The sequence below is a fragment of the Ovis aries genome, chromosome 4, assembly GCF_016772045.2.
Source record: "Ovis aries strain OAR_USU_Benz2616 breed Rambouillet chromosome 4, ARS-UI_Ramb_v3.0, whole genome shotgun sequence".
NCBI classification, from domain to species: domain Eukaryota; kingdom Metazoa; phylum Chordata; class Mammalia; order Artiodactyla; family Bovidae; genus Ovis; species Ovis aries.
Genome location: NC_056057.1, coordinates 108,009,022 through 108,026,412, shown reverse-complemented (window position 1 = coordinate 108,026,412; position 17,391 = coordinate 108,009,022). Strand labels below are relative to the sequence as shown.

Sequence of the window (17,391 nt, the reverse complement as noted above, 5' to 3'; positions counted from 1 at the left end):
GTATCCTATGGCTCCCTCTGTGTATATATCCTAAAAGCACGTGTATGTGCTGGGTTGAGGGGTGGAGTGGCCACGGGAGCAGGAGACTAGAGGGAGGTATATGATGGTGTGGCCACAGGGGCAACACTTGAATTTGAGCAAATTCCGGGAGATAGTGAAGGACAGAGGAGCCCAGCATGCTGCAGTCGCAAAGAGTCGGATACGGATACAACTTAGTGACTGAACGACAACAACAAAACCATAGAGAAAACATCTTGGGTGAACAAGAAACAATTGATGGTGGGTAACTCTGGGGTCCAGAACGGGAGGGTGGGAAGAGAGAGGATTCTACTTTCCGTTTTGTTTCTTTTCTGTTCCATGTGAATTTTCCAACCAGTGTACTTGGATTCCATTTATTTATTTATGCCAATGAGGCTAGCCTGGGCCAGGAAATTATGAGCCATTTTCCTCCTGTCCTTATCTGTATGTAAAAAAAGAAACATGAGAAGGATTAGTTTTTTGAAACAAAATAAGCACCTAAAACGCACCACCTCCCTTCCCCCACGATGACCAAAACATGCAACAATTCAAATGATAGAAAAACCATGAATGAGTCAGCCAGATGAGATGGAGCCAAAGAAGGCTGCAGGAAGGGGAGGCCCCAGTCATGGACTGACCACCGGTCCTCAGTGGGCAATCACTCCCTTTGGAGCTACTGTCACCCCTAATGTGTGCCTCCCATCTGTCACTTTAGCCATCTCTGCTCTTGCTTTATGCCCCAGCCCCTGCAAACACTCCTCAGACAATAGTTTGTTTAGAGCAAGGATTCTTCTTTGAAGCTTTCAGAGCTTGTTCGCAAGCAGAGTGGAAACTGAAGAAACATGTATTGAATATACTGGGAGGCACTCTCCAACAGGGGCTTCCCAGGTGGCTCAGTGGTAAAGAAATCGCCTGCCAGTGGAGGAGATGAGGGTTTGATCCCTGGGTCGGGAAGATCCCTTGGAGAAGGAAATGACAACCCGCTCCAGTATTCTTGCCTGGGAAACCCCATGGACAGAGGAGCCTGGCAAACTACAGTCCGAGGGGTCGCAAAGAGTGGGACACGATTGAGCAACTAAAACAACAAAGTCTCCAACAGGGGCGAGGGCCGTTTGTCTACACCAGTAGCTCCTGTTACCACTTGCGTTCAGAAGCCCTCACCAGTTTCTCCCATCGCTCTGTAAAGTGCGCACTAATGTGCAAACTCCTTCACGCGTTTACCAAGATCTTCCCTGCCTGGGCCCACACCTGCCTTTCCCGCCTGGTTCCCAGGACGATAGTCCTGAGCCCAGCAGTCAGACTGGTCCCTTACCACTCCCAGAGGCACCTTGAGGCTCCCTGCCCTCGGGCCTTCGCTCACGCCTTGCCCAATCTCTGCCACCCAGAAAACCCAGCTCACCCAAGTCTCCTCCCTCAAGACTCACCTACCAAGCCCCCGCCCGGACTTGCTTCCAACCGACCTCGCCTTACATGATGGTCACCTAAGCCTCCCCGATGGGAACATCAAGACGTGTCTCTTTACCCTGCTTTCCCCCTCCCGGTGTCTATTACAGCGCTGGGCCCTGAAGAAAGGGAGAAGGGAGGGGACACCAGGGTGTAGATAGGCCAAAGGCCGGTTGGAGACAGGGATGGGTTTAGGGTCCAAAGGAGCACGAAGCCAAGTCGATTCCCAATCCCACCCACTAGGCGGCGCCCGCTGTCTCGTTCCGGTCAAGGCGCCTCCGGTTTTTTTGAAGTTTATAGCCTGTTTTACAAGTTTCCTTCCTGCCCTCCTGTCCCTTTAAGAAGGTGATCCAGGTGAGGCCGGGACTCCGCCCCGGGCTTTGGCCCCGCCCCCTCCCCGCCCCCGCCCGGCCGGCCGGGCTAGCCTAGTTCTCGCAACCTGGCCCCGCCGTCCGGGCCGCGGTCCCAGGTCCCGGCCCAGCGCCATGGAGCGGCGCTGGCCCCTGGGGCTCGGGCTGCTGCTGCTGCTGCTGCTGCTCTGCGCCCCGCTGCCCCCGGGGGCGCGCGCCGTGGAAGGTACAGACCCCCGCCCCCCCCCCCCCCCCCCCGCCCCCTCCTCCTCCGGGAGCCGGCATTCCAGAGAGGCCCTCTCCTCGAGGCCCCTCTCCAGTGCTCTTGTTTTGCCCGGCTGCCAGGCGATCGACTGGCCAGGCCAGTCTTTGGCCTTTAACCCCAAACAGCTGCTTTCCCGGGTCACTCACCCCATTCCGTTCTGGCCAGCAGTTTGCTCCTGGTTGGGGTGGGGGTGGAGAGTGAGTTTCTGCTGAAAGCAACCTCCCACCCCAGCAATCTTGGGGACTCTCCATTCCCAAGCACTCCCAGCCTCAGGCTCCCAACCCAGAGATCTGAACCTTCGGAAGTCGGAGGTGGAAGTCCCCTTATGCCATCTTAAGCCCGGGGACAGAGGGACCTGCAGTTGGGGGTGGGTGAGGTGCAGGGGCTCCCGGCTGCAGAGGTCAAGCCTGTCCTGTGGACACTTGCATGCTCTGTGATCCTGCTATCCCCGCTTCCCGGACTCTTGGCTGTGCCTGTACCCCACTCCACCACCTCAATTACAGGCAGGCCAGGCCCTTTGCCAAGGGGAGGCAGCTCCCCCACCCAGGATGCTGCTCCAGAGTCCCCTGTCCACATTCTACCCACCCACTCAACAATCCCCAGCAGCCAAGCTCCTCTCTTGTCCATCCGCCCCTCCATTTCTACACCTGACAGTCCCTACCGAGTGAGAGGCTGTCCAGCCTCGCTGGGACTGCTCTTCCTGCCGTTGACTTTGGCCAAAGGTTCAGCCCTCCAACCCTTGCCCCACTCTGCCTTTCTCCCTTCACACTTGGGAGGAAGACAGACTAAGCGCCGGAGCTCTTCTTCAGTCCTCCTTCCGGGGAGGTTCTCCTCCCCTAAACCTCAGGAGCTTACAGCTGTGAGGGTACAGGATGCTGAAGCTTCAGGGCTGTGGGCCCAGGAGAAGGAATGTGAGTTGCACATGTGGGGCCCCCCCAGAGATGACAGCCCCCTTTCTCTCCACCTTCAGTCACTCTAATGGATACTAGCAAGGCACAGGAAGAGCTGGGCTGGCTCCTGGATCCCCCAGAGGATGGGGTGAGTGTCAGGGGGCATCTGGGGTGGCTAAAGGCTGACGGCCACTGGGAAATGGGATGGTGAGGTGGGTGGAGGAGCGGAGAAAAGAGCTGGAAAAACTGGAAGTGTCTCCTCTGGGAGGGGGAGGGGAGGGGAGGTGAGTCAGAGCCTCCTGAATGGGACTGGTGGTGGGGGGGGGAGTCAGGCTTCACCCCATGGGGAAAGCTTCATTGCCTGGCTCCTCCTCTCCCTGCCCCAGCGAGGAAGGGCTCAATACTTGCAAGGACTTGGAGGAAGATGAGAGCGACAGCCCCCCTAGGAAGAGAATGGACCATCCCTGGGATGGTTGGGGGCTGAGACCCAAACACAGAAGAGTGTCTTCAATCTGGGGTCCATCCATCCCAGTGGAGTTGCGCAGATAGGTTTCAGGGGGTCAGGGGCCCCCATCAAAGAGTATTCAGAGTTAGGTAGCTGTATGTGGACTTTTTTTTTTTTTTTTTTTGGTCTGGAAAAGGAGAGCCAGAGTTTTCATCACCTTCTTCAAAGCATCTATGACTCTCTCAAAGTTAAAAGCTGCCCCATTAGAGAGCCTTTGGCCCTTCCGTTCTCCCCAGCCCAGGTACACCATGCATTCTAAGTTGTTGGATATTCCAAAGACCCAGTGAGCAGGGGAAAGATCCTGTGAGTCCCAGAGTGAAGCTGCCACTCAGCAGAGCTGGGCCTGGGACCACAGGAGTCTCCGCAAGTGCCACAGCCTCCAGGACTCTGGCCTCAGGCCTCTTCCCTCTGAACCTGGACTCTGTTCTCTGGGTGTCCCTTTTTCTTTCCTACAGCAGTAGGAATCCAGCCTCCATTTCTGGCGTTGGGATTACTTGGTTTCTTTCCCTCTGGATCACAGGGTCCTGGCTCCACTCTGGGCTCTCCCGTGGAGTGGCCTGTAATTAGAATTAATAGACTAAATCATAAGGTATCCTACAGGAGGGGCTGCTCGGAAAATCCTGGAGTAGGCCAGTTCTAATAGGTGCCGCATCTCATAAACCAGCTCACCACTCCACAGTGAGGGCTGCAGGGCCGTCTGCAGGCTCCCAGGGGCTACCCCTGCCACTCCCCACCCAAATAAGTCTCCCCTAACTGGGCTGGAATGGAAGCAAGGCCCTTTTTGCAGCTCAGGCTAAACAGCTTTGTACTAGCAAGGCAAGAAGACAGCAGCAGGCACATTTCCACTGTCTGCTGTGTCCCTTCCATCCCTCCCCGTCTTTTCAAAACACACACACACACATTCAAATTCAGCCTCCCCAGAGCAGACCTATGTAGCAGCCAGCAACCAGAGTGATAAGTGAAAGGATCCTTGCTGTGGATCCCAGGCAGCTGCTTCTCCCACATCTGTCACTGCTGGAACCAAGGGAAGCGAGTTACAGCTGCAAACATCTGCTTCTCTTGGCTCCAGCTGCAGGCCTGGCAGTCTAGCTAATGAGCTGTGCGTTAACCACCCACCACCTTTCCACCTGACCTCCACCCTAAGCCTTCCACTCCGGCTTCCCCATCACAGCTCCCTAAGAACAGGCCCTTGCTGCCTGCCGTCGCTGTAGCTGGGATACCCCTTGTTCTATCTTCGAACCCCCTACCCTAATACAAAAAATACGTGCCTCACAGCGACGTATACTTCTGCGCCTGCACCACACCACCCCGAACTTTTAAGTTCATGGCACTTTTCCTCACCTTTTCCAACACTGCAAGTAGTAATTAAAATCCTCGGGAAAGTGAGCTTGCTATGGGCCTCAGTCTCTTCTTTATACAATAAGGGGGTTGCAGCCAAAATATCAATGAAATAATTTATAGAATTTGAGTGCTTCTTAAAAATTCATCTAGCAGAGAATATGCTTAAGAATGGCTGAGAATTCTTTTGAAAAAGAAGAATAATGAAATAGAAAACTTGTCCTACCAGATATCAGAACATACTATACATCAGTTATAATTAAAACACTTGGTATTGCACAAGAATATTCAGGCCAATGCAACAGAATAGAAAGTCCCCAAACAAACCTGCACACTTGAGATTTTAGTCTGTGATAACATTGGAATTGCAAATCAATGTGCAAGGTATAGCCTAGTTGATAAACTGACAATTCAGTGTCCCTAATTTTTAAAGGAAGAAAGTAAAGTTACATCTTCACACTATGTGCTCGGTCGCTCAGTGTCCGACTCTTTGCTGCCCCATGGACTGTAGCCCGCCAGGCTCCTCTGTCCATAGAATTTTCCAGGCAAGAATACTGGAGTAGGTTGCCATTCCCTTCTCCAGGGGATCTTCCCAACCCAGGGATCGAACCCACGTCTCCTACATCTCCTGCATTGGCAGGTGGGTTCTTTACCACTAGCCCTACCTGGGAAGCCCACTATACACAAAAAAAATAAATTCTAGGAAGCTTAAATCTAAACCAAAAACCAAACCTATAAGAAAGAGAAATGTAGAAGATCTTTATAATTTGGGATGGGAGAGCTTCCCAAGCAAAATATTTACATAACACTGAAAAAGGAAAGAAGAAAAAAATGTTATTATGTAAAAAAATGTAAAGACATCATTAGCAAAATTAAATGGTATGATGGAGAAAATATATGAAATATACATTTCAAACAAATGGATAGTATCTGTAATGAAGAAAAAAAAAAAAAGCTTATCCAGCTGGATACTGAAAGGATTCGAAAGATGACAGTAGAATATTGGGCAAAGTTATGAAAACATAACTGCATAAAAAGACCCATAGACAGTGAGCAAAAGAAAAATGCCACAACCTCCTCCCCAAAGAAAGGTAAATTAAAATGGCCAGAAGCTGTTTTGTCCATGAGATTGGCCAAAAGTAAAAAGCTCATTAATGTCCAGTGTTAATAAAGTTTTGAGAAAATGCACCTCCTGCACTGTGGACGTGTAAGTTGATAAAGCCTCTGTGAAGGACAATTTGGATATATAGTAGTTCTATAGAAATCATATAAATCTAAACATATTTACTTAACATTTTTTTTAAACAGCTAGAAGTTACCTAAATATCCAACAATAGGTAAATAATTATATCAATTATGGTGCATCCATACAATGAGATACTATTTTATGAATTGCTGAAAAGAATTAGGTAGATCTATAAACTGTTGCCAGAGAAGGCAATGGCAACCACTCCAATGCTCTTGCCTGGAAAATCCCATGGACGGAGGAGCCTGGTAGGCTATAGTCCATGGGGTTGCTAAGAATCAGCATGACTGAGCAACATCACTTTCACTTTTCACTTTCATGCATTGGAGAAGGAAATGGCAACCCACTCCAGTGTTCCTGCCTGGAGAATCCCAGGGACGGGGGAGCCTGGTGGGCTGCTGTCTATGGGGTCACACAGAGTTGGACACGACTGAAGCCACTTAGCAGCAGCAGCAGCAGCAGCACACACTGTTGTGGATATCTTTCAAAGACTATTTGTTAAAAGCAAAAAGTAGGTTATAAAATGAAATGTATATGTTTAAAAAACCATGAAAAACATGCGCAGGAGAAAACATTCAAGTATTTCTCTAGAAGCATTGAAAATTATCTGGGAAGCTTTATTCCAGGTTGTTAAGAATGGGTGGATGGACGAGAAGAATTTCACTTTTTATTTTATGTAGGTTTTTATTCTTTGGCTTTTCGTAATAAGCACATAGAAACATGATGATTAAGAGCATAAACTCTGGAGCCTAGAATCCCTGGGTGCACCTCCCAGCTCCTCCTCTTAATAGCTGATGCCTTGAGCAAGTAAGTCCTTTAACTGAACTGTTACTCAGCTTCTTCATCCAAAATGCTTAAAAGAGTGACTGGCCCTTGATGAGCACTGTATTAGTGCTGGCCATCATTATTATTACTAAGATTAAACATGTTTTTAATGTTAAAGAGTTAAGCAATGTGAACTGGATGATGTCTAGGAGTCCAACCAGCTCTTTCCATTGTTGATTTTGATAGTGGCCATAACTGGAAGGAACATTGGAGAGGATGAGATTCCCTCATATAGAAGAGTTCTATGCTTACTCTTGCCCTCCAGAAGTCAGGAGCCTTCATGTCATATGTAGTCTCCCCTCCTCTGAACAAATAGGCAGAAAGAGTCTGTGAGTGAGCTTTTGCTACCAAAATCTGCCTTTGGGGTATCTGACAGCTTTGCTGATGAAATAGGTGAAAATGGTACTCATACTCTTAGAGTTGGAGTGGGCTCACTGAAGGGTCCAGGGCCGGCCAGGATTGTTGAGGAGGTGTTGTCTTGCACATGTGCTAAGCCGCTTCAGTCATGTCCGACTCTTTTCAACCCTTTGGACCATAGTCCGCCAGGCTTTTCTGTCCCTGGGATTTTCCAAGCAAGTATACTGGAGTGGTTGTCATGCCTTCCTCCAGGGGATCTTCCTGACCCAGGAATTGAACCTGCATCTCTTGCATCTCCTGCATTGGCAGGAGAGTTCTTTAACCACTAGCACCGCCTAGGAAGCCCATTGTCTTGCTTATGCTATATCCAAATAAGTCCCCAATCTTAAGCAGTTACCCTACTATTCTGGTGCTTGGGGGTTGAGAGAGAGCAGGACAAGAAGTGTGAACCTGTACAGCTCTGACACCAGCTTCCTTGCCTCCACTCTAGAAAGTGAGTATCTGGGGAGTAGGTGTTGATGACTTGGGGGCTGACTCTGATTTTCCTCTCACAGTGGAGTGAGGTGCAGCAGATACTGAACGGGACACCCCTGTACATGTACCAGGACTGCCCCGTGGAAGAAGGCAGAGATACTGACCACTGGCTTCGCACCAATTGGATCTACCGGGGAGAGGAGGCCTCACGCGTCCACGTGGAGTTGCAGTTTACCGTGCGGGACTGCAAGAGTTTCCCCGGGGAAGCAGGGCCTTTGGGCTGCAAGGAGACCTTCAACCTCCTGTACATGGAGAGTGACCAGGACGTGGGCATTCAGCTCCGGCGGCCCCTGTTCCAGAAGGTGTTCCTGCCCCTTGTGGCCATTTCAGCCCTGATGCTCATCCTTGCCCCACTCCCTTCCATGACCCTGTTCTGCTCAGAGAGAGAGAAGGTGGCAAAAACGGGAAGAGGGTGTAGGTGTGGAATAACAAAAAGAACATGGGACTAGAAATCAGAACGGCTGGATTCGAGTACCTTTTCAGCTGTGTCCCGACACAGGGAGTGTCACTTAACCTCTCTGAGCTTTTCCTTGTCTTGAAATGGTGATAAAAATATTTTATTATTATTAATGAGTGCCAGCCTCATCTATTTTAGAGGCCTTTATGAGCATCCATTGAGATAAGAGCATGGCATGGTGGGGGCAGGGGAGAGGTATTTGGACTTTTTACATCGGTGCTCACCGCAGCTGTGTGTGACACGCCCATAAGTGTACCTAGAGGAGTTGTGTAAGAAGACAGTTCTCTGCAGGCCACTCTCTAATCTTTTCCCTTTCTTTCCTACCCAAGAAAACATACTGGAATGCGAAAGAAAAGGGAGCATATTATTACAGGATGTACTCTCATGTTTTTTTCCAAAGAGCAGCTGTTGTAAAGTTGGTTATTAGTAAGAAATGAACAATGACGTACTTTATAACTGATCACTTCATTGCCACTGAGGTTGGGAACACCTGTGAATGGTGGGAAGTAGCAGAGCTGTAGCGTCCTAAAGCCTGGGTTCCCACCCCAGCCCCACCAGGTGGTAGCTGGTGATTTTATCCACGTTTCTTCTTCTTCTCTTGGCCTTAATTTCTTCATCTGTCACGTGGGGAGGTGATCCATTCCCCCTTGCAGGATTAATGCACATAAAAATGCTTGGTTCAGTAGCTGTCACATGATCAGCCTTCCGTTGATGGCTGAATAAATTGTGAAGTGTCAAGCAAGCAGTCCCTTCTGCGATGTGGGAGTGAAGCACAACTTTGCCTTGTTCCCTCATCCCCTGCCTCCTTCCCAGGTAACCACGGTGGCTGCCGACCAGAGCTTCACCGTCCGAGACCTCGCATCCAGAGCCGTGAAGATGAACGTGGAGCGCTGCTCCTTGGGCCGCCTGACCCGCCGAGGCCTCTACCTTGCCTTCCACAACCCGGGTGCCTGCGTGGCCCTGGTGTCCGTCCGGGTCTTCTACCAGCGCTGCCCTGAGACTGTGCATGGCCTGGCCCAATTCCCCAACACTCTGCCTGGACCTGGGGGGCTGGCCGAAGTGGCAGGGACCTGCCTGCCCCACGCGCACATCAGCCCTGGCCCCTCGGGTGCGCCCCTCATGCACTGCAGCCCTGATGGCGAGTGGTTGGTACCAGTGGGGCGGTGCCACTGTGAGCCTGGGTATGAGGAGGGCAGCAGCGATGCTGAAGAATGCCTTGGTAAGAAGACTTGAGGAGGTGGGGAGAACCTGCAGGGGCCCCTTGTGGGAGGGACTCCCAGATGCCAAGGGCCGGAAGGAAGCCGACGCTCCATCTCAGTTGACTTTTACACTGAGTGTTCAACAGCCATAGGGAGACATGTGCCGGGGTATTTCTAGCACAAAGGATTGGAGGGAGGGATATGATTCTGCCTGTAAAATGCTGGACAATCTTGGCTCTGTGGCATTCTCTCTCCAGCCTGCCCGAGCGGCTCCTATCGGAGTGATGTGGATGCGCCCCAGTGTCTCAAGTGCCCCCAACATAGCACAGCCGAGGCTGAAGGGGCCACAGAATGTGCCTGTGAGAGTGGGCACTACCGAGCTCCTGGGGAGGGGCCCCATGCTGCATGCACACGTGAGTCGGGGCCAGGGCCTGGCTGTCTGTGAGGGGGTACAGGACTGTGGCTAAGCCTGTGTTGGAGTCAGAACTTTCCAGAACCTATAAGATACTGGGACCATCCAGGGTGCCAGCCACTTAATGCCCTCAGCCCGCACCCCTGCTCTCCTAGGAGAGCACAGAGGTGCAGTTAAGCTACCTTTTCCTCACTAGGAATCAAATCTGGCAGGAACTTCGGAGGACTTTGAGAATCAGGGTGTTGGGAGGAGGCTGTGAGCCAGCAGCTTGGGGAGAGAGCAACGCTGGCCCCTCCTGATGGCCTGTCTTTTCTCATAGGTCCCCCCTCAACCCCCCGAAATCTGAGCTTCTCCATTTCAGGGACTCAGCTCTCCCTGCGCTGGGAACCCCCAGCAGACCTGGGGGAACGCGAAGATATCAGATACAATGTGGAGTGTTCTCAGTGTCAGGGAGCAGCGCTGGACGGAGGGCCCTGCCAGCCCTGCGGGGCAGGTGTGCGCTTCTCTGCAGGACCTAGCGGGCTGACAGCATCCTCAGTGCGTGTGGACGGCCTCGACCCCCACGCCAACTACACCTTCAATGTGGAAGCCCAGAATGGCGTGTCGGGGTTGGGTGCCTCCAAGCCTGCCAGCGCCTCACTCAGCATCAACATGGGGTCTGCAGGTGAGGGGCCTGTGGGCCAGCAAGGCCTGGAGAAGATGGGGAGTAGGGGGAGCATAGGACCATGGGGACAAGTTGATGGGTGAGAAGCCAACAGAAGCTACTTAAGTGATTTCCTCCCTCTGAACTTGCAGAGTCCCTGTCAGGCTTGTCCCTGAGACTGGTGAAGAAGGCACCCCGGCAGCTGGAGCTGACCTGGGCAGGGTCTCGGCCCCGCAGCCCCGGGGGCAACCTCAGCTACGAGCTGCACGTGCTGAACCAGGTGAGAATGCAACTAAACGTCTCCAGTGTCCGTGCCTGGTCGCACCTGACATTTCCTAGCCTGGGGTGCAGGATGGGAGAAGACAGCCCGCAGTGACCTGTGTGGCTGTCTCAGGGCAGAATCCCGTCAAGAGCCCTGCCCTGACCATTCCCCAGCCTCCCCTCCCGCATGTTCCCAGGACTGCCCATCTCCTCCACCAGGTCTGGTGTGGCATGGCCCAGATAACATGAGCACCCCCATCTGCAGGACGAAGAGCGGTACCAGATGGTTCTAGAGCCCAGAGTCCTGCTGACAGAACTGCAGCCCGACACCACATACATCGTCAGAGTCCGCATGGTGACCCCTCTGGGCCCCGGCCCCTTCTCCGCTGACCATGAGTTTCGGACCAGCCCACCAGGTCAGTGGGTTATTCTGTGTTCTGTCCCAGACACACACGCACCTGTCATCCCCCTGAGGCTTCTCAGACCCTGTTCCGGTTAGTGACCTCCTTCCTGTATACACACACACACACACGCACGCACGCACACACACGCACACACAGAAGCTTCCTGGGTGGACAGCTCCATACAGACTCACACCACACCTCTTTCTCAGACATACATCCTAATGCCATATACTGCCGGCCGGCATCGGTCCAGTCTCCTAACCTCTCAGGTCAGGGGCCACTGGGTGGCAGCCCAAGCTGATGGTCCCTGGATGGGGCCCTTCTCACAGGCTTTCTCACCCACACCCATACCCATCTCCCTGGTTGGGGGATGCATACCCCCCTGCATGTGCCCTTTTAACCTCCATCATTCCTGGGGGCCCTAAGCAGCCCCCGACGTCTTCACCCCTTGTGCCTGCAGTTTCCAGTGTCCTGACTGGAGGCGAGATCGTGGCCATCATCTTCGGGCTGCTGCTGGGCGTAGCTCTGCTGCTCGGGATGCTGGTCTTCCGTTCCAGGTGTTTCTCCTGTGCCCCCAATTCCCCTCCCCACCCTGGGTCCCCTGTGCCCAGGCAGAAGCTCCTGAATGCAGTCCCAACAGCCTTCCCACCCCCTAGTCCCAAAACTCCTGTGTCCCCTCCCACCCCCTGTTATTTCTGGGGAGGGCTCAGCCAAAGAGCATTTGGGCCTCTGAGGTGGTCCTGGACCCCTGAAGACCCTGGTCCCCACCCCGACAGGAGAGCTCAGCGGCAACGGCACCAGAGGCAGCAGAGGCAGCGAGATCGTGTCGCTGATGGGGACCGAGGTGAGCCGGGAGCACCTGTGTGCACACATTTGTGTGAGCATTTGTGTTGGGAGGTGCTCCTAGGACGGGACCCAGGGACCCAGATTTGCTAGCGCAGCTCTGGGGGCATGAGTGGGCTCTGCTGTCTCCGGGGCTGTGGTGTTTCACTCCTTAATTAACTTTGGTTAATTAACTCTGTACTAATAGTCCCCCAGAGGCTCCGTGCAATTACCTGTGAGCTGTCAGAGCTACCGTACGGAAATGCCCAGGTCTGGGCCGCCTTCCTTGCCCTGCCTGGCCGGGTCTGTGGGCTGAGGCCGGGAGGGAGGAAAAGGCTCCTTCCAGGCATGTGGGCTTCCCACTGGTCACCTCGTTAGGTACCTCACCAAAGGGGGAGTCTGGGGCCCATCCAGGTCACGGGGCAGGAGCCAGGCTTGTCTGGGAATGTGAATGAGCTGTGAGTGACCGGAGCGGGGTGGTGAGCTGTGGGGAGGAGGGAGGCAAGGACTTAGGGTCAAGGATCCTCGGGAAGATTGGGTCACTCGAGGCCGGGAACACGTTTCATGTCTGGCTTCCTGCCTGCTGCTCTGGTCCCTGGGAGGCGAGGACACACAAGCTTTGCATGCAGACACAGGAGGAGTGACTGGGCTGTGGAGGCTTAATTGCTGAGGGAGGAGACTCTCTTTCACTTCACTGTCTTTCACTGCTGGCCCCTCCTGAACCAGTACCCCTGAGCCCCTGGAGTTGGGCTGAGTCCACCCTTTTCTGTCTGCAGAGGACAAGCTGTGGCTAAAGCCTTACGTTGACCTCCAGGCGTATGAAGACCCTGCCCAGGGAGCCCTGGACTTCACCCAGGAGCTCGACCCAGCCTGGCTGGTCGTGGACACCGTCATAGGGGAAGGTGAGCCCTGTGGTCCCCTCTGTGTGGCAGCGCAGAGCTGCCAGCAGGCCTCTTCCTTCCAGCCCTTCCCTGCGCAGCCCAGCTGGCCCCTCCTCTGGCCCAGGAGCTCCCAGATGAGTCTCCTCCCCATTGTACCCTGTGTCCTGAAACTACCGTGTTCACGTTGTAACCCCCTTATCAGGTGTCCTGGAGCAGCCCCCACCTCCTGCACCATCTGTCTCTGTGATTGTGGAATTTCTGATCAAGAGCATTAGACACATCATCTCTGTCAAGAGAGAGGGTCACTGTGCCCAGGCTCAGGCTCTTCTCAGAAGGTTCCCAAATGTGGGAGGGACTCAGGGCCTCCCGCATTCCACCCCACCAGGGGCCCAGTGTCCTTGGGCTGCCCTGATCCCTTGGGTCACCAGGGGAAATGGATCTGAACAGAGAACAAAGCTCGGCAGTGTCTTGGCCGATTGTGTAGCCAAGCTGGCCGAATTGTGCCTGGAGGAGCTTGCGGAAGAGAGGCGGCAGTGGTCAGCTTCCCCAGTCACTTGTGTACTGACCCTGACCAGCCTGCCCTTCGTGAACACAGTCCAGCCCCACTGCACGGTACCCCCGTGCCCAGTGTCTCCTGAGCACCGGAACTGTGCTAGGTGGAGAGGCAGCGCTAAATAGTTTACAGGGCTGCCCTCCTGTTTCAGGCTCCCGCCCGGCCCTGGGAAGTACAGCCCAGCCCTGTCTCAGGGAGGAGGGTACACCATGGTTCTGATCCTCTGGGCCAGAGAAGAAAAGGGAACTGGAGGACTGGGGAGGTCGCTGCCTGTCCCCCTCGGGAGCCTGACAGTGTATCCGGCTGCGACCCTGTTTTCTTGCCACCCAGGAGAGTTTGGGGAAGTGTATCGGGGGTCCCTGAGACTCCCCAGCCAGGATTGCAAGATTGTGGCTATTAAGACCTTGAAAGACACATCTCCCGATGGCCAGTGGTGGAACTTCCTTCGAGAGGCGACTATCATGGGCCAGTTCAACCACCCGCACATTCTGCACCTGGAAGGCGTGGTCACAAAGAGTATGAGGGGTGGGGTCCAAGAGAGCTGCAGGGGCCAGGGGAGGGGGTGGGAGAGGAGGGCTGAGACCACTGGAAGTGGAGGGCGGCTGTGCTCTCAGAGGCAGGAAGTCTGGTTCTGGGTGCAGAAGGGGTGGAGGCTGCTGGGTGATGTGTGCTTTGTGTCTCAGGAAAACCCATCATGATCATCACAGAGTTTATGGAGAATGGAGCCTTGGATGCCTTCCTAAGGGTGAGGAGGGTACAGGGCCAGCTGGGAAAGGGGACTGGCCACAGAGCCCCGCCCAGGCACAGACCCCGGTTCTGGGAAGAGGAGACCCGGCCCAGCCCCTGACTTCGCCCACTCCCTGCCGCAGGAGCGGGAGGACCAGCTAGTGCCTGGGCAGCTGGTGGCCATGCTGCAGGGCATAGCATCCGGCATGAACTACCTCAGTGACCACAATTATGTCCACCGGGACCTGGCCGCCAGGAACATCTTGGTGAGTCAGAACCTGTGCTGCAAGGTGTCTGACTTTGGCCTGACCCGCCTCCTGGACAACTTCGATGGCACCTATGAAACCCAGGTTAGAGCCTTATGCGCCTATCGCATACACAGTCACACCCACAACTACACGCTGTACGCACAGCAGTCAGTGCATACAGGGCACAAGAGGCATGGTCACGGGGACACGGTAGCCTCCCATGCCCTTCAGTGCTGGGACTCCTCAGCTTTCTGCCCCACGTGCCCTGTTAGGGAGGGAAGATCCCCATCCGTTGGACAGCCCCTGAAGCCATCGCCCACCGGATCTTCACCACGGCCAGCGACGTGTGGAGCTTTGGGATCGTGATGTGGGAGGTGCTCAGCTTCGGGGACAAGCCCTATGGGGAGATGAGCAATCAGGAGGTGAGCCTGGTGTTTCTCACACCTCCCGTCCTCTCCCCAGATCCTCCACGGCCCTTTCCTACAAATACCCTGATTTTTTCTTTCTCACCCTTTATCTGCATTCCTATCCTCTCTGGTCCCCTTCACCTCATGCCCTACTGTCTTGACCACGCCCACTCTGGTCAGAGGGTTCAGAGGCTCTGTGGCAATGATCTTGTGTGCACAGAGGTATTCCTCCTGGGCTGCCAGGCTAGCTTCCTGCCCTCCTCCTCGCTGTAGGTAATGAAGAGCATTGAGGATGGGTACCGGCTGCCGCCGCCCATGGACTGCCCTGCCCCCCTCTATGAACTCATGAAGAACTGCTGGGCCTATGACCGTGCCCGCCGGCCCCCCTTCCACCGCCTGAAGGCACAGCTGGAGCATCTGCAGGCCAACCCCCACTCCCTGCGAACCATTGCCAACTTTGATCCCAGGTAACCACGCTGGGTGGGGAGCGTAGGTCTGGGAGAATGGAAACGGGCATCAGCCACATGCACCGAGCGCCGGGCCTGTGGAGCTCCCAAGAATCAGGCATAGAGGCAGGGTTCCAGTCTGCACTTTCGAGAAGAGTCTGCTCTGATGGAGGAGGTACAGTGTCTCAGCCTTGATAGCTCTAGTTTGATGGAGATTTCCCTGGTGGCTCAAGTGGCAAAGAATCTGCCTGCCAATGCAGGAAACCTGGGTTCGATCCCTGGGTTGGGGGAGCCCATGCAGGAGGGCATGGCAATCCACTCCAGTATTCTTGCCTGGAGAATCCCCAGGGACAGAGGAGCCTGGTGGGCTACAGTCCACAGGGTTGCAAAGAGTCGGATGTGACTGAGCGACCAAGCGCAGCACAGGAAGCAAGCACACTGAGAGAGAAAGTTTATGCAAGTGGCTGCCAACCTGCTACCTGCTCCAGGGGGCTTGGTCCCTGAGAATGGGGAAGGGAAGACAGAGAAACCGACAAGAGCCAGTGGGGGGCTGCGTGTCCTGACTGAGAGAAGCAACCTTGTGGGGTCTGGGAAGGCTCCCAGGTCATGTCGACAGCAAGGGTTGGGGAGCTAAGGGTGTGTCAGCTGCAAATAATGCAGGGTGCAGAGAAGTTTGGACTTGATCCTGACCAATTTTTTTTTTTAACTGTCCATGGGAGGGACATGGTCAGAAATGTATTTTACCGAAAACAGTGCCAGAATAGAGGATCGACTGGTTGCAGGGGTGAGATGGGAGAAACAGGCACGGCTTCAAATGCTTTATCGGGTAAAGCAACTCTGGTGTGCTGGCCTCTGTATCAGACCGCCATATATAACCTTGTTTCTGGGAGAAAACGTGCTCCCAGTTCCAACTTTTGAAACTATCTTTTTAGAGCACAACTCCCTCGTGCACTGGAGACCGCATGTGCTAATCTTTCTGGAATGTTGGATATTTTCCCCCCAGCAGATTTACTTTGCTAATGGTTTTTGGCCCCAGCTGGCTTCAGAACAGGAACACTCATTGTATTGTGGGGGTCAGAGTGCAAGAATAACAGACAAGGTTGGAGGTGGCAAGCTGGGGGCTGCTCCCAGAACTCCCGGGGGCCACCCTGAGAAAAGGCGAGGCTACATCCACCTTCCTGGGCCTCTGTTCTCCACCTCCTGCTTCCTCTCAACCTGGATACTTGATCCTCGCGTCTTAACCGGCCCCCATCAGTTGCCCAGAGCTGGCCACTGGAGTGCTGGTGGGCCGGTGGTCCCTTGTCTGGACCTCCAAACTGCCTCTTGTCCCCAGGTCTGTCAGTGCCACACGACTGTCAGCCTGCCTTGTAGCTGTTGCCAGGCAACAGGCCAGGAAATGAGTTGAGAGACAATGCCCGGGCTAACCCGCAAAGTCTATATAATCTGTGTCAGACACCCAGCTTGCAGACCGGCCGCACAGGCACGGAGGCTGAGCCCGTTTCAGGAAAGCCCTGCATCTCCCATTGCGTGCAACTAAGGGGTCCCCCCCACACCCCGCAGGGTGACCCTTCGCCTGCCCAGCTTGAGCGGCTCCGACGGGATCCCCTACCGGAGTGTGGCCGAGTGGCTGGAGTCCATCCGAATGAAGCGCTATGCCCTGCACTTCCGCTCCGCCGGGCTGGACACCATGGAGTGCGTGCTGGACCTGACGGCCGAGTGAGGACGCTGGGGCCGGGCAGGGCGGGGCCGCTGGGAATGGAGCCCCAGCACTCACCCAGCCCCTCTCCTTGCCCACAGGGACCTGGTGCAGATGGGGATCACGCTCCCGGGCCACCAGAAGCGCATTCTTTACAGTATTCAGGGCTTCAAGGACTGAGCCTTCCCCTCCCCTTCCCTGTCCTCAGGGAGCAAGGATGGGACCCAGGTCCCTCAACCCACCAGACACAGGACGTCAGTGCTGCTCCTGCTTGCTTCCCGAGGAACTGCCTCTGAAGCTCTCTGAAGTCTCTTTGTTTTAAAAAGGGAGGTTGGGTAGAAGTAAAAAAGTGAATTGTGGGAGTTGGGGGAGGGCGTAATATATATTATATACATATACATATATATTTTTGTAAATAAACAGAAACTTCACCCCAGGTTTTTGTGTGTGTTTTTTTTAATCCCC

At 54.2% G+C, this 17,391-nt stretch overlaps 1 protein-coding gene and 1 long non-coding RNA gene across 3 annotated transcripts; one reads left to right on the top strand and one right to left on the bottom strand.

Moving 5' to 3' along the window:
• Positions 1 to 234: 234 nt before the first annotated feature.
• LOC121819463 (uncharacterized) lies at positions 235 to 3,198 on the bottom strand. Its single transcript, XR_006059724.1, has 3 exons — positions 2,738 to 3,198; positions 2,223 to 2,251; positions 235 to 460 (listed from the first exon to the last, which is right to left on the bottom strand). It is a non-coding gene; the product is annotated as an uncharacterized LOC121819463 (long non-coding RNA).
• Positions 1,893 to 17,362, top strand: EPHA1 (EPH receptor A1). 2 transcript variants are annotated; one of them, XM_042248960.2, is made up of 18 exons: positions 1,893 to 2,037; positions 3,047 to 3,114; positions 7,792 to 8,073; positions 9,042 to 9,447; positions 9,685 to 9,840; positions 10,159 to 10,503; positions 10,635 to 10,762; positions 11,009 to 11,159; positions 11,608 to 11,704; positions 11,924 to 11,991; positions 12,746 to 12,871; positions 13,734 to 13,919; positions 14,087 to 14,148; positions 14,273 to 14,479; positions 14,650 to 14,799; positions 15,058 to 15,251; positions 16,791 to 16,922; positions 17,028 to 17,362. In XM_042248960.2, exons 1-18 carry the CDS (start codon positions 1,947 to 1,949, stop codon positions 17,104 to 17,106), a joined length of 2,928 nt encoding a protein of 975 aa, XP_042104894.1. In that variant the 5' UTR covers positions 1,893 to 1,946; the 3' UTR covers positions 17,107 to 17,362. The 2 variants fall into 2 exon arrangements, with proteins under 2 accessions (XP_042104894.1, XP_014950903.3); XM_015095417.4 differs by having other exon boundaries at positions 16,791 to 16,946.
• Positions 17,363 to 17,391: the final 29 nt, after the last annotated feature.

Excerpts from the sequence above, each read along its gene's own strand:
- EPHA1 (XM_015095417.4), top strand. The coding sequence starts at position 1,947 with ATGGAGCGGCGCTGGCCCCTGGGGCTCGGGCTGCTGCTGCTGCTGCTG. Across the intron at positions 3,115-7,791 it reads TGGATCCCCCAGAGGATGGG|TGGAGTGAGGTGCAGCAGAT; the intron begins GTGAGTGTCAGG and ends TTCCTCTCACAG. Across the intron at positions 11,705-11,923 it reads ATGCTGGTCTTCCGTTCCAG|GAGAGCTCAGCGGCAACGGC; the intron begins GTGTTTCTCCTG and ends CCACCCCGACAG.